Source organism: Uranotaenia lowii, chromosome 2 (assembly GCF_029784155.1).
Source record: "Uranotaenia lowii strain MFRU-FL chromosome 2, ASM2978415v1, whole genome shotgun sequence".
NCBI classification, from domain to species: domain Eukaryota; kingdom Metazoa; phylum Arthropoda; class Insecta; order Diptera; family Culicidae; genus Uranotaenia; species Uranotaenia lowii.
The window spans coordinates 429,183,355-429,198,554 of NC_073692.1; the positions used below are offsets into that span (position 1 = coordinate 429,183,355).

The 15,200-nt window shown below is 30.5% G+C and overlaps 1 protein-coding gene across 4 annotated transcripts in view; it reads right to left on the bottom strand.

Moving 5' to 3' along the window:
* Positions 1-15,200, bottom strand: part of LOC129743854 (putative polypeptide N-acetylgalactosaminyltransferase 9) — a 207,745-nt gene that overhangs the window by 18,029 nt on the left and 174,516 nt on the right. For 3 of the 4 annotated variants that reach the window (XM_055736059.1, XM_055736063.1, XM_055736062.1), the window contains exons 4-5: positions 6,042-6,723; positions 3-377 (exon numbers count right to left, since the gene is read on the bottom strand). In XM_055736059.1, coding sequence (XP_055592034.1) covers positions 3-377; positions 6,042-6,414 — 748 coding nt within the window. In that variant the 5' untranslated portion in view covers positions 6,415-6,723. The remainder of the gene's footprint in view (positions 1-2; positions 378-6,041; positions 6,724-15,200) is intronic. The other variant, XM_055736060.1, reaches the window with a different exon arrangement.

Sequence of the window (15,200 nt, forward strand, 5' to 3'; positions counted from 1 at the left end):
ACGCATATCTGAAAAGTCGTCCACCAGGACGACTTCCTTGATGAGATGGTCCGGCGATCGATCCAGAACCGAGTGAACGGTTCGCAGCAAAACGGACCACGCTTCGTTGTGGAAGCAAATGATGACGGATGTAGCCGGCAAATCTGTCAGATATCGACCCGGTTCTTTGCACCAGGCGTCCCGGGGATCTGGAAGGCTGCGTCGGATCGAGATAAGATCGGCTGCGTACTGGTTGAAGGCGTTCTTGGACCAACCATCGTCGACGGCTTTCTTCATTTCAGGGGACATTTCTTTGGGTAGAACCACAGCTTTTCCCATGGCACCCGGTGCGTCAGGGCTGTCCTCGTGTGGTGGCGCTATCACTCCTTCGTATTCTGCTGTGGGAAAACGTAAGGATCAGTCAATATTCCAATCGAATCGTGATGTTTCAAATTTATGTTAGCATCTAGTTTTTGTGCTTGTGGCGAATATGCATCAATAAGAAGCACAACTCAAATAATTCACATTTAATAATGAAACGTAATTGTACAAAATTATACACCAAACTTTGATTTTTATACGAAAGTTTTTCGTCAGAAGTTGCATGCTCGTCTTTTGAGGCCAAAGAGCTAAAATTTGCTAGAGTGATTACAGATGACCTGTTTCTAGAATTTGATGTGCTTATCATTGAGTTTTGAGCGAATTTGAGTTGTTATGGGCGTCTGGATTTCCTGAATCAGCTAAAATTGTATGCTGTATGCAATTTAATCCAATCTGTCAACAATCAATGGTCTTCGTTGGTCAAATTGATTCTATTACTTCAATTTCGGTTACCGTTTGCTCATAAAATGATAAACAACATTCGATTTAGTATTTTAACAAATTATATAGACTTTAGAATCATATGTTTAGTCAAATCTTGAAAAATTCGACAGTCATTTCTGATTGTAAATAAAAGCTTGATTCCTCTGTCTTGCTGAACCGCTACGGGTTTTAGTCTTTCGTTCCTAAATCGTGCTCCTGGCTCATTTTAAATGTAATTTCAGGCAATTTTGCATTGAAAAATATCTTTATGACGGTTTTTAGCTTGAAGTGTTCGAAAACCTAAAAAACTTGCTTCTTCACCATCTTACCGGATTCAACCGCGTCCTAAAAAAAGTGAACAACACGGAGAAAAAAGGCGACAGTTGTTCTTATTATTTCAGCTGGTTATACCAATCATCAGAGCGTAGTTGATTTTCCACATTCAACTATAAATATAATAGACTCATCTACAAACTGATGATTTACTTTACGCAATCAACTATGAATATAATAGATTCAACGATAATGGTATGATTGATTCGATTATTAATATGGTAGATTCAACTAAATTTGTATGATTGATTTTAGGAATTCAACTAAAAAAATAAATGATTCAACTATGCATTCCTGGTTGACCTCTCATATTTAACATAAAAAATGATAGGTTCAATTGTAATGGTATAATTGATCCAACTTGTTGCGTGGCAACAAATGCTTCCGAAGCTTATTGGCAATATCGTTTGTAATTTTAGTCAAACTCTTTGATGATCTAGATTTACTCAGTGTAAGCGACGCTTGTTGACCTAAGCTCGACAGGGCGTCCCTAAAGCGCAATGGCTAACTAAGGGATGGTCGAATACGACCACCAAAAATGCTTAAACTACTCGCGCGTCTTTTTTGCATTGTCTGGGCATTGTGTTTGAGGAAATACCTCAAAAGAAGGGCGGTGGGAAAAGTTTTCCTGAAAGGGACCCTCGGAAGACGTAGTTGGCAATTCGTTGGTAAGTCGTTGTACTTTCTTGATTCCTTTGAGATCTTTTGGATTAAAATGCGTTTTCATTGATTTTCAAAGAGCCGATCAATATTCCCAACGATATTACCAGTTTGCTTCTTCCCTTAGTCGAGCGCGAAAACAAATTGTTCCCCCCTGGAGTAAAAGAGTCCGAGTAAAGTATTTTGGTTGCTAGCACATCTGCATTCGCAGATGGCGAAAAAGTGTTGGTAGTAATATTCGTGACTATTGAAATAAAAGAGGTAAAATATTCACTACGTAACAAACTTTAAATAAGATAATTTCAACTACAATTGTATGATTGATTTTGGGCATTCAAATATAAAAATAATAGATTCACCTATACATTTCTGGTTGACCTCTAATATTGAACTATAAATATGATACATTCAACTGTTGTGGTAGAATTGATTCGATTGTAAATATGATAGATTCAACTACAATTGTATGTTTGATTTTAGGTATTGAACTATAAATATAGTAAATTCAACTTAATGTTTATGATTGATTGTTTGAAACTTGAATAAGTATGTAAAAGCATCTCAACACTACATGTATTTACACAAGTTTAGGTAGTGTGCCTCCCGCAACAAGAAGCTGATTTTTACCAATGGCAAAAACAGAAGGTAATTAGCAAAGGTATAATTGAATGCAGACATTTGTTTGTTTCAAGAAACTTGGGACAAATTTTTCCTCCCTTTAGGTCAATCCAATAGATGCGGCAGAAAATCAATTCAAAACGAAGGAATCGACCCAGACAACCAGAAGTCGTATTTTATTTTACAGATTATATCGTATAGAATCTTATTTAAACTCATTTTCATATATCTGCACCTACAATGTGCGGCCCATGAGTATTCTTTATCGTGGCACCGATTGGCGTTTCATCGGAAATCAGACAATGCCAAAACCATGTGCTGATTGCCAGCAAAACCATATTATTCTTTGTAACAATAATCTTGTTTGTGCTTTCGAAAAATAACAAATAAGCAAAAAATGTACAAAGCCAGAAAGAGAATGAAAATTAAATTAAATCATAAAAGTATAATTGATTAAATCATAGATATAGTTAAATCAACCATAGCACTATAGTTGAATTAACAAAATTCTATATTATAGTTGAACATATTATATTTATGATTGAATCAATCATACAATTGCAGTTGAACATATCATATTTCTATTTGAATGTATAACACCAATCATACAAATATAGTTGAATATTTAATAACTGTAGTTGGTCAATCATCAATATGATTGAATAGAGGCGGAATATTGTGGATGAAACTATACTTTTTCTCCGTAAAAAATACAACTCTAAATTCCGACGGCCTCTGCTGGAAGTTGAATCTTTCTTGGTTCATAAGAAGACGGAACAATTTTCTGATCTGAGAAACAGCGATTTTCAAGTTTATTAAGAGTAGTTCATTTTGTCCAAGCAAAAACTGACCTTAACTGCAGCTACGCTTGAGTTTGAAGAACGTATTTTTGACAACACTTTTTTTCTTATCGTTAGTGTATTGATTGATATTCCTTATGCGAAAAAAGATACAATGATTTGAAATTTTGCATTTAAAAAAAATAGACAAAAATTTCCGGTTTTTGTTGAGTTTGACCACTGACCAAATTTCTCAGGTAACATCAATCATGAAATTGAACACCTCAATCAGTCAAACTCTTTCTGGTAGGGCGAAAACAGTAAAGCTATTCCGTTTTGAACCTTACAGCACTTAGTGGATACTCCGGCCTTAGCATCTCCAACATTTTGACATCCTAGGATAACAATCAGAGCATCGAAAAAGGGCCAATTCTGGACGACAGACGACTCTAGGCACCAAGAAGCTCCAAAAGATGCTGAAGAGGAAGATTGACAAACATTCCAGAAAGCTACATTCACCTCAACTGGGCTAGAAGCTGCAGGCGAAGTTGTAGCGGCAGCGGCTGAATAACATAGTCATTTTTTTTTTGTAAACTCAACATTTTGAACATTTTGTTGCGAAAATTGAAGATGAATTAACAAAGAAAACGAATTAAGTACCCAAAAACATGATCACACGAATGTTTTTAGTCGTAATTTTGAGTTTTTCAATAAAACGCCGGAGGGCCGCTTGGAAGGCTATTGCATATTTATCATAGTAAACAAATACAAAAACTTGCCATCCAAAATTTACAGAATTCAATTATTTGTCTTGGTTTAATTTTAATCATCATCCGAAAAAAAGTCCATTTTTTATGCATACGTTACTCTATTCGAGTTTTGTTTTTTGAAAGGTAGAAATGTTGAATAAGGTGTGTCAAAAATAACAATATTCTGTCTTTAACTTTTGTCAATATTTCATACAAAAAAAATGTCTAATAAGCATTTATATGAAATCAAACACGCACATTTTATCCTTGGGAGCAAATTTGTATCTGGAAGCGTTTGTTAGTTATAAGAGCTTCTCTATCAAAACGTGTACATACTTTTAAAACTTTAACATCTTCGATTGATGTAAACCAAAAATCTTTTATTGATGGCATTGTTTAGATCAGATATTCGAAAAACACAAACACATACAGGATCTCAATTAAAGTTGATGTTTTCTGGAAGAGATTCTTTTCACTCTAAGCGTACATCTTTCGAGGATATGATGTAAAATCACCAACCCACAGAAAGCGTACTATGTATGCCGTGACAGGGAAGAAGATTTGAAGGCTATCCTCTACGCCATGGGCTGTGGCTGATGATTTGATTGTGAAAGAATCGAGAAAAAAAACAAATTTGGCTATTTGCAATACAAATTCACACATTTAAGAATCGTTTGAAATGTCCAGGCAATAGCAAAACGATGAAAATCCGACCATTTCACGAAAAGTAAAGATGTACTCTTCCAAAAGGTCTTTAAATGTGTGAATTTGTATTGTATAACAAACCTTAGAATTTTTTTCTTCGGGTCTAAAAAACATCCTACATCCTAAAATTTTGCAATTAATTTTTTGATATTTGAACCAAACAAATGGAGAAAGCAAGTCAGGTGCGCTTGAGGGTGAAGTTTATTATCGTGAAATTGCCTTTGATGAATTTTACTTTTTAGTCCGCATAAATGTTCTCGCCAACTGGTAGCGCAAATGGAGAGTTGGGTTGGGTTGTGATGAGTTGGGTCGGTGGCTCCACTCTATATCCCACTAGTAAGCCTTAAACCATGGTTCAAGTGTTTGAACTTGAGTCGTGTTTTCCTCGTGTAAACCTGCTAGCAGCAATCTTTGTAACTGTGACCAAGGTTACCAAGCCATCGAACATGTGGTTTGAAAAACAACTTTTCCGAAGACCGTAAACCACTTCGAAGCGTTAATCAAAAGTTATGATTATCTTAGAATAGAATAATCAAATTTTGTTTTTTCAAATCTTTTCAAATGGCACCCCTGCATTGCATTCTGGGTAGCAGCCATTATACGTTGAAATCTAGCTTGCGTGTTTTCCAATATGTAGAAATGTTTTCGAATTATTGATTGGTTCGATTGTCGTTAGAGTTGGTAAAGAGGGTTTTCTATGTTGGAAATTGTTTCTGATAAGTTACAAACCCCTCCCACCTCAGAAAGGGGGGGGGGGGGGTCCTGTATAAAATCGACGTAAAATTTGACACAAATCGATCATTATCGATCAGAATATGGGAAAACACGCCAGATAGTTTCCAGCGTATAATGGCTCCTACCCAACATGCAGTGCATTTGAAAGGATGTGAAAAAAATCAAATAAAGTCACTCAATTTTGAAATCGTCATAACTTTTGATTGACGCATCTAAAAGGTTCACGGTCTTCGGGACAAATTTTTTTTTTCCAATCTTAAACTGTAAAATGCCACTTAGATAATTTGAGTTCGGTGTAACAGAGAGGCTGTAGGATTTTTGAAAAATAAAACTTTTTTTTTCATACGGATTACGAATTTTTATACAAACTTTGAATTTTTCAAACTCTCGAGCCACCAAATTTGCACAGTTGGGAACCTATAGCCTAAAGGAACCTAAAACCGTTTTATACTTTTTTTTTGTACCGATTTTGACCAGTCTAGTGACTATATTGTCTTTCGGTTAAATTTCCAGAACTAAGAATGCTTGTTTTCAACTGAATTTACTTGAAACGGTTTGGACTTTTGGTCAAAAGGACATTAGGTCAAAAGTTTTAATATTTAAGAAGAACGGCTCAGAAATGTGGGAAGATAGTAACCAGCTCACAGTTAAATCATAAGACTACACTACTGAAACTCACCCATATTATCCTTCCGCTTTTTGCTCTTCGGCGGTATCTTCTTGGTATTCTCCTGCTTAACTGGCACATCATCGTCGATCACTTTATTATCCACGTAATCGGCTATTCCTCCATCCTCCGCCTCGGCTATTTCATCCTTGTTGGCATCTTCTCTGGCATTAATGATAAACTGACTAAACTTATCCCGGATACCTTGCAGCGGTAACCTCCTAGGTGCCTCGTATCCACTTCCTCCACTCGCACTCGGAACCACCGATCGACTGCTTCCACTTCCGTCGTCCGAGTAGAACATAAACATCACCATAAACCACACCACCGCCAATACTGCGATGATCTTCAAAAAGGACAACCTTCGGCGGCCTATCAACCCCATTGTGACTTTGCGGTTGTGAAAGTGTGCGCTCTAAAGTACGAGGTTGCTAGATTGCTTCCAAGTGTGCACTCCCTAGATTTTTGTGAAACAACAGATGTTGTTGTGGTGCATCCAAGCAGGCTGCAGCGTACTCCACTGTGAATCGAATCGAAGTTCACTTGCAGACTACCATTCTGGTTCTGGCTGCGGTTTTTTTCGTTTCGGATTGTCCAGCCCCCGTCGACCAGCTTTTCTCTTTCTAGCGATTAAACGATGCGGTTCAACTGCACGTCATCTTCTGTGATCCCACACGATACGTTGTTACCGATTCTGAAACGAAATAATCAAAATGAAAAGGAGTTGCATTAATTATTATGCATTTTATTGTTGTTTGCATTCGGTTTGATCAGCGCCTGTAGGGGTTTTTTTCCTAACTCATCAAAGTAGATATTAAATTTGCACCTAGTTTCAATTAGAGGCGAAAATTGCTTGCTATACGAATCGCAGTAGCCCGTTGAGGGGGAAAAAGTAAAGCACCTCTATCATCATCATCGGCTTCTTGGCTTTGATTCTGGCTGCTAGCCGCGCCGCGTCGTACAATTAACGGGCGCAGCGAAAGGGAAAAACGCCCATCACCGTAAGAAAGATCACTTGTATCAACATCATCCATCAGCTGTAAAATACTGAACGTATTTTTCCACCTGGCCGCCTTCAAATTTGTCGAGACAAAATAATTTGAATGTTTTAGTCGACGGAACGGTGCGTCGCTTTTGACTTTTCTAAGGTGGAAAGATCGGGTTCGTCGCTTCGATGTTCGTTTGAGTCTTTCGATGTATTTTTGATTAAAAATTTAAGGAGGATGACTCTCGGTGGCACTGTTTTTGAGTATTAGGATTCTAATTGAAGACTTGACCGATAGTAGAGCATATGAAAAGTGATGATATATTTTATTTAAGAAATATTCTCGATCTGAAACACCGACCTGAAATCCCTGTGGCTCCCCGAAAAAAACGGTAGCACAAAAACAATCAACACTGTGCCAGTAGGCCACGAAAAACTAAACCAACAACCCAACGCAAAACAATGGCGGCGTATCATCTTCTTCGTCTTCTTTTCGCCGCCCTCGCCCGGTTGCCCGGAATGTGTCTTATAAAATATAAACACAAGTGATGGGAAAATGATGCAATGCATTATACCTACCCACAAACAGCATATTAGCGTGTCTCTGGGGCAAAAATCTACCTAGTTTATCCGACTGGGAGCTGTCTTCTGCAGAAAGAGCGAAGGGAAAATCTCAACAAACAGAAAGCGCCACAATGATGAAGAGAGAGATGCCGAAACGGGGAAGATCAAATTGATGAACCACGAAGAGTGCTAAGTAGGCGTCAAACGTCACCATAATGAACATCTTCGTCTTCTTCTTTTGCCGAGCCTGATATAGTTTCACTTAACTAGTCGAGGTGAGTTATGCAAGATGAATTTTTAATTTGCATCGGTTACTAGATCAGATCAGATTTGAATGATACTGTCAGGGCGAAGCATTTACCTACTGTTGTTGGTATACAAATTAACCGAGAAGCAAATTGTTTGTCTTAAATTTGAGAATGATCCAATAAATCTGCCGTTGAGTAACTAATCATCTTGTATATATATAATTTAATTAAAATGTTAAACAAATTTTATGCATCGTGAGAATTTTTTTTTCGTTTTAGCTTCACGAATACTTTTTTCAATAATGCCTTAAATGATTCAAATCTAATCCCATTCATCAAAGGGTAAAAAAATAATGAAAAATGTACAACATAGAAAAACATATGGAAAAATTTTTCAATATTGTCAAAATTGTCAAAATTGTCAAAATTGTCAAAATTGTCAAAATTGTCAAAATTGTCAAAATTGTCAAAATTGTCAAAATTGTCAAAATTGTCAAAATTGTCAAAATTGTCAAAATTGTCAAAATTGTCAAAATTGTCAAAATTGTCAAAATTGTCAAAATTGTCAAAACTGTCAAAACTGTCAAAATTGTCAAAATTGTCAAAATTGTCAAAATTGACAAAAATGACAAAATCGACAAAATTGACAAAATTGACCAAATTGATAAAATTGACAAAATTGACAAAATTGACAAAATTGACAAAATTGACAAAATTGACAAAATTGACAAAATTGACAAAATTGACAAAATTGACAAAATTGACAAAATTGACAAAATTGACAAAATTAACAAAATTGACAAAATTGACAAAATTAACAAAATTGACAAAATTGACAAAATTGACAAAATTGACAAAATTGACAAAATTGACAAAATTGACAAAATTGACAAAATTGACAAAATTGACAAAATTGACAAAATTGACAAAATTGACAAAATTGACAAAATTGCCAAAATTGACAAAATTGACAAAAATGACAAAAGTGACAAAATTGTCAAAATTGTCAAAATTGTCAAAATTGTCAAAATTGTCAAAATTTTGAAAAGTGTCAAAATTGTCAAAATTGTCAAAAATTTCAAAATTGTCAAAATTGTCAAAATTGTCAAAATGGTCGAAATTGTCAAAATTGTCAAAATTGTCAAAATTGTAAAAATTGTCAAATTTGTCAAATATGTTAAAATTGACAAACTTGACAAAATTTCACAAAATTAACGAAATTGACAAAATTGACAAAATTGACAAAAATGACAAAATTGACAAAATAGTCAAAATAGTCAAAATTGTCAAAATTGTCAAAATTGTCAAAATTGTCAAAATTGTCAAAATTGTCAAAATTGTCCAATTGTCAAAATTGACAAAATTATCAAAATTGTCAAAATTATCCAAATCGTCAAAAATGTTAAAATTGACAAAATTGAAAAAATTTCACAAAATTGTCAAAATTGTCAAAATTGTCAAAATTGTCAAAATTGTCAAAATTGTCAAAATTGTCAAAATTGTCAAAATTGTCAAAATTGTCAAAATTGTCAAAATTGTCAAAATTGTCAAAATTGTCAAAATTGTCAAAATTGTCAAAATTGTCAAAATTGTCAAAATTGTCAAAATTGTCAAAATTGTCAAAATTGTCAAAATTGTCAAAATTGTCAAAATTGTCAAAATTGACAAAATTGTAAAAATTGTCAAAATTGTCAAAATTGTTAAAATTATCAAAATTGTCAAAATCGTCAAAAATGTTTAATTTGACAAAATTGACAAAATTGACAACATTGACAAAATTGACAAAATTGACAAAATTGACAAAATTGACGAAATTGACAAAATTGTTAAAATTGACAAAATTGACAAAATTGACAAAATTGACAAAATTGACAAAATTGACAAAATTGACAAAATTGACAAAATTGACAAAATTGACAAAATTGACAAAATTGACAAAATTGACAAAATTGACAAAATTGACAAAATTGACAAAATTGACAAAATTGACAATATTGACAATATTGACAAAATTGTCAAAATTGTCAAAATTGTCAAAATTGTCAAAATTTTCAAAATTGTCAAAATAGTCAAAATTGTCAAAATTGTCAAAATTGTCAAAATTGTCAAAATTGTCAAAATTGTCAAAATTGTCAAAATTGTCAAAATTGTCAAAATTGTTAAAATTGTTAAAATTGTCAAAATTGTCAAAATTTTCAATATTGTCAAAATTGTCGAAATTGAAAAAAAATTGACAAAATTGACAGAATAGACAAAATTGACAAAAATGACAAAAATGACAAAATTGACAAAATTGACAAAATTGACAAAATTGACAAAATTGACAAAATTGACAAAATTGACAAAATTGACAAAATTGACAAAATTGACAAAATTGACAAAATTGCCAAAATTGACCAATTGACAAAATTGACAAAATTGACAAAATTGACGAAATTGGCAAAATTGACAAGATTGACAAAATTGACAAAATTGACAGCATTGACAAAATTGACAGCATTGACAAAATTGACAGCATTGACAAAATTGACAAAATTAACAAAATTAACAAAATTGACAAATTGACAAAATAGACAAAATTGACAAAATAGACAAAATTGACAAAATTGACAAAATTGACAAAATTGACGAAATTGACAAAATTGACAAAATTGACAAAATTGACAAAATTGTCAAAATTGTCAAAATTGTCAAAATTGTCAAAATTGTCAAAATTGTCAAAATTGTCAAAATTGTCAAAATTGTCAAAATTGTCAAAATTGTCAAAATTGTCAAAATTGTCAAAATTGTCAAAATTGTCAAAATTGTCAAAATTGTCAAAATTGTCAAAATTGTCAAAATTGTCAAAATTGTCAAAATTGTCAAAATTGTCAAAATTGTCAAAATTGTCAAAATTGTCAAAATTGTCAAAATTGTCAAAATTGTCAAAATTGTCAAAATTGTCAAAATTGTCAAAATTGTCAAAACTGTCAAAACTGTCAAAATTGTCAAAATTGTCAAAATTGTCAAAATTGACAAAATTGACAAAAATGACAAAATCGACAAAATTGACAAAATTGACCAAATTGATAAAATTGACAAAATTGACAAAATTGACAAAATTGACAAAATTGACAAAATTGACAAAATTGACAAAATTGACAAAATTGACAAAATTGACAAAATTGACAAAATTGACAAAATTGACAAAATTAACAAAATTGACAAAATTGACAAAATTGACAAAATTAACAAAATTGACAAAATTGACAAAATTGACAAAATTGACAAAATTGACAAAATTGACAAAATTGACAAAATTGACAAAATTGACAAAATTGACAAAATTGACAAAATTGACAAAATTGACAAAATTGACAAAATTGACAAAATTGACAAAATTGCCAAAATTGACAAAATTGACAAAAATGACAAAAGTGACAAAATTGTCAAAATTGTCAAAATTGTCAAAATTGTCAAAATTGTCAAAATTGTCAAAATTGTCAAAATTGTCAAAATTGTCAAAATTGTCAAAATTTTGAAAAGTGTCAAAATTGTCAAAATTGTCAAAAATTTCAAAATTGTCAAAATTGTCAAAATTGTCAAAATGGTCGAAATTGTCAAAATTGTCAATATTGTCAAAATTGTAAAAATTGTCAAATTTGTCAAATATGTTAAAATTGACAAACTTGACAAAATTTCACAAAATTAACGAAATTGACAAAATTGACAAAATTGACAAAAATGACAAAATTGACAAAATAGTCAAAATAGTCAAAATTGTCAAAATTGTCAAAATTGTCAAAATTGTCAAAATTGTCAAAATTGTCAAGATTGTCCAATTGTCAAAATTGACAAAATTATCAAAATTGTCAAAATTATCCAAATCGTCAAAAATGTTAAAATTGACAAAATTGAAAAAATTTCACAAAATTGTCAAATTTGTCAAAATTGTCAAAATTGTCAAAATGGTCAAAATTGTCAAAATTGTCAAAATTGTCAAAATTGTCAAAATTGTCAAAATTGTCAAAATTGTCAAAATTGTCAAAATTGTCAAAATTGTCAAAATTGTCAAAATTGTCAAAATTGTCAAAATTGTCAAAATTGTCAAAATTGTCAAAATTGTCAAAATTGTCAAAATTGTCAAAATTGTCAAAATTGTCAAAATTGTCAAAATTGTCAAAATTGTTAAAATTATCAAAATTGTCAAAATCGTCAAAAATGTTTAATTTGACAAAATTGACAAAATTGACAACATTGACAAAATTGACAAAATTGACAAAATTGACAAAATTGACAAAATTGACGAAATTGACAAAATTGTTAAAATTGACAAAATTGACAAAATTGACAAAATTGACAAAATTGACAAAATTGACAAAATTGACAAAATTGTCAAAATTGTCAAAATTGTCAAAATTGTCAAAATTGTCAAAATTGTCAAAATTGTCAAAATTGTCAAAATTGACAAAATTGACAAAATTGACAAAATTGACAAAATTGACAAAATTGACAAAATTGACAAAATTGACAATATTGACAAAATTGTCAAAATTGTCAAAATTGTCAAAATTGTCAAAATTGTCAAAATTGTCAAAATTGTCAAAATTGTCAAAATTGTCAAAATTGTCAAAATTGTCAAAATTGTCAAAATTGTCAAAATTGTCAAAATTGTCAAAATTGTCAAAATTGTCAAAATTGTCAAAATTGTCAAAATTGTTAAAATTGTTAAAATTGTTAAAATTGTCAAAATTGTCATAATTGTCAATATTGTCAAAATTGTCGAAATTGAAAAAAAATTGACAAAATTGACAGAATAGACAAAATTGACAAAAATGACAAAATTGACAAAATTGACAAAATTGACAAAATTGACAAAATTGACAAAATTGACAAAATTGACAAAATTGACAAAATTGCCAAAATTGACCAATTGACAAAATTGACAAAATTGACAAAATTGACGAAATTGGCAAAATTGACAAGATTGACAAGATTGACAAAATTGACAAAATTGACAGCATTGACAAAATTGACAGCATTGACAAAATTTACAGCATTGACAAAATTGACAAAATTAACAAAATTAACAAAATTAACAAAATTGACAAATTGACAAAATTGACAAAATAGACAAAATTGACAAAATTGACAAAATTGACAAAATTGACAAAATTGACGAAATTGACAAAATTGACAAAATTGACAAAATTGACAAAATTGACAAAATTGACAAAATTGACAAAATTGACAAAATTGACAAAATTGACAAAATTGACAAAATTGACAAAATTGACAAAATTGACAAAATTGACAAAATTGACAAAATTGACAAAATTGACAAAATTGACAAAATTGACAAAATTGACAAAATTGACAAAATTGACAAAATTGACAAAATTGACAAAATTGACAAAATTGACAAAATTGACAAAATTGACAAAATTGACAAAATTGACACAATTGACAAAATTGACAAAATTGACAAAATTGACAAAATTGACAAAATTGACAAAATTGACAAAATTGACAAAATTGACAAAATTGACAAAATTGACAAAATTGACAGAATTCGCAGAATTGAAAAAATTGACAAAATTGACAAAATTGACGAAATTGACAAAATTGACAAAATTGACAGAATTGACGAAAATGACAAAATTGACAAAATTGACAAAATTGACAAAATTGCCAAAATTGACCAATTGACAAAATTGACAAAATTGACGAAATTGGCAAAATTGACAAGATTGACAAAATTGACAAAATTGACAGCATTGACAGAATTGACAGCATTGACAAAATTGACAGCATTGACAAAATTGACAAAATTAACAAAATTGACAAAATTGACAAATTGACAAAATAGACAAAATTGACAAAATTTGCAAAACTGACAAAATTGACAAAATTTCACAAAATTTACAAAATTGACAAAATTGACAAAATTGACAAAATTGACAAAATTGACAAAATTGACAAAATTGACAAAATTGACAAAATTGACAAAATTGCCAAAATTGCCAAAATTGACAAAATTGACAAAAATGACAAAAGTGACAAAATTGTCAAAATTGTCAAAATTGTTAAAATTGTCAAAATTGTCAAATTTGTCAAAATTGTCAAAATTGTCAAAATTGTCAAAATTGTCAAAATTGTCAAAATTTTGAAAAGTGTCAAAATTGTCAAAATTGTCAAAAATTTCAAAATTGTCAAAATTGTCAAAATTGTCAAAATGGTCGAAATTGTCAAAATTGTCAAAATTGTCAAAATTGTAAAAATTGTCAAATTTGTCAAATATGTTAAAATTGACAAACTTGACAAAATTTCACAAAATTAACGAAATTGACAAAATTGACAAAATTGACAAAAATGACAAAATTGACAAAATAGTCAAAATAGTCAAAATAGTCAAAATTGTCAAAATTGTCAAAATTGTCAAAATTGTCAAAATTGTCCAATTGTCAAAATTGACAAAATTGTCAAAATTGTCAAAATTATCCAAATCGTCAAAAATGTTAAAATTGACAAAATTGAAAAAATTTCACAAAATTGTCAAAATTGTCAAAATTGTCAAAATTGTCAAAATTGTCAAAATTGTCAAAATTGTCAAAATTGTCAAAATTGTCAAAATTGTCAAAATTGTCAAAATTGTCAAAATTGTCAAAATTGTCAAAATTGTCAAAATTGTCAAAATTGTCAAAATTGTCAAAATTGTCAAAATTGTCAAAATTGTCAAAATTGTCAAAATTGTCAAAATTGTCAAAATTGTCAAAATTGTCAAAATTGTCAAAATTGTCAAAATTGTAAAAATTGTAAAAATTGTCAAAATTGTCAAAATTGTCAAAATTATCAAAATTGTCAAAATCGTCAAAAATGTTTAATTTGACAAAATTGACAAAATTGACAACATTGACAAAATTGACAAAATTGACAAAATTGACAAAATTGACGAAATTGACAAAATTGTTAAAATTGACAAAATTGACAAAATTGACAAAATTGACAAAATTGACAAAATTGACAAAATTGACAAAATTGACAAAATTGACAAAATTGACAAAATTGACAAAATTGACAAAATTGACAAAATTGACAAAATTGACAAAATTGTCAAAATTGTCAAAATTGTCAAAATTGTCAAAATTGTCAAAATTGTCAAAATTGTCAAAATTGTCAAAATTGTCAAAATTGTCAAAATTGTCAAAATTGTCAAAATTGTCAAAATTGTCAAAATTGTCAAAATTGTCAAAATTGTCAAAAATTTCAAAATTGTCAAAATTGTCAAAATTGTCAAAATGGTCGAAATTGTCAAAATTGTCAAAATTGTCAAAATTGTAAAAATTGTCAAATTTGTCAAATATGTTAAAATTGACAAACTTGACAAAATTTCAC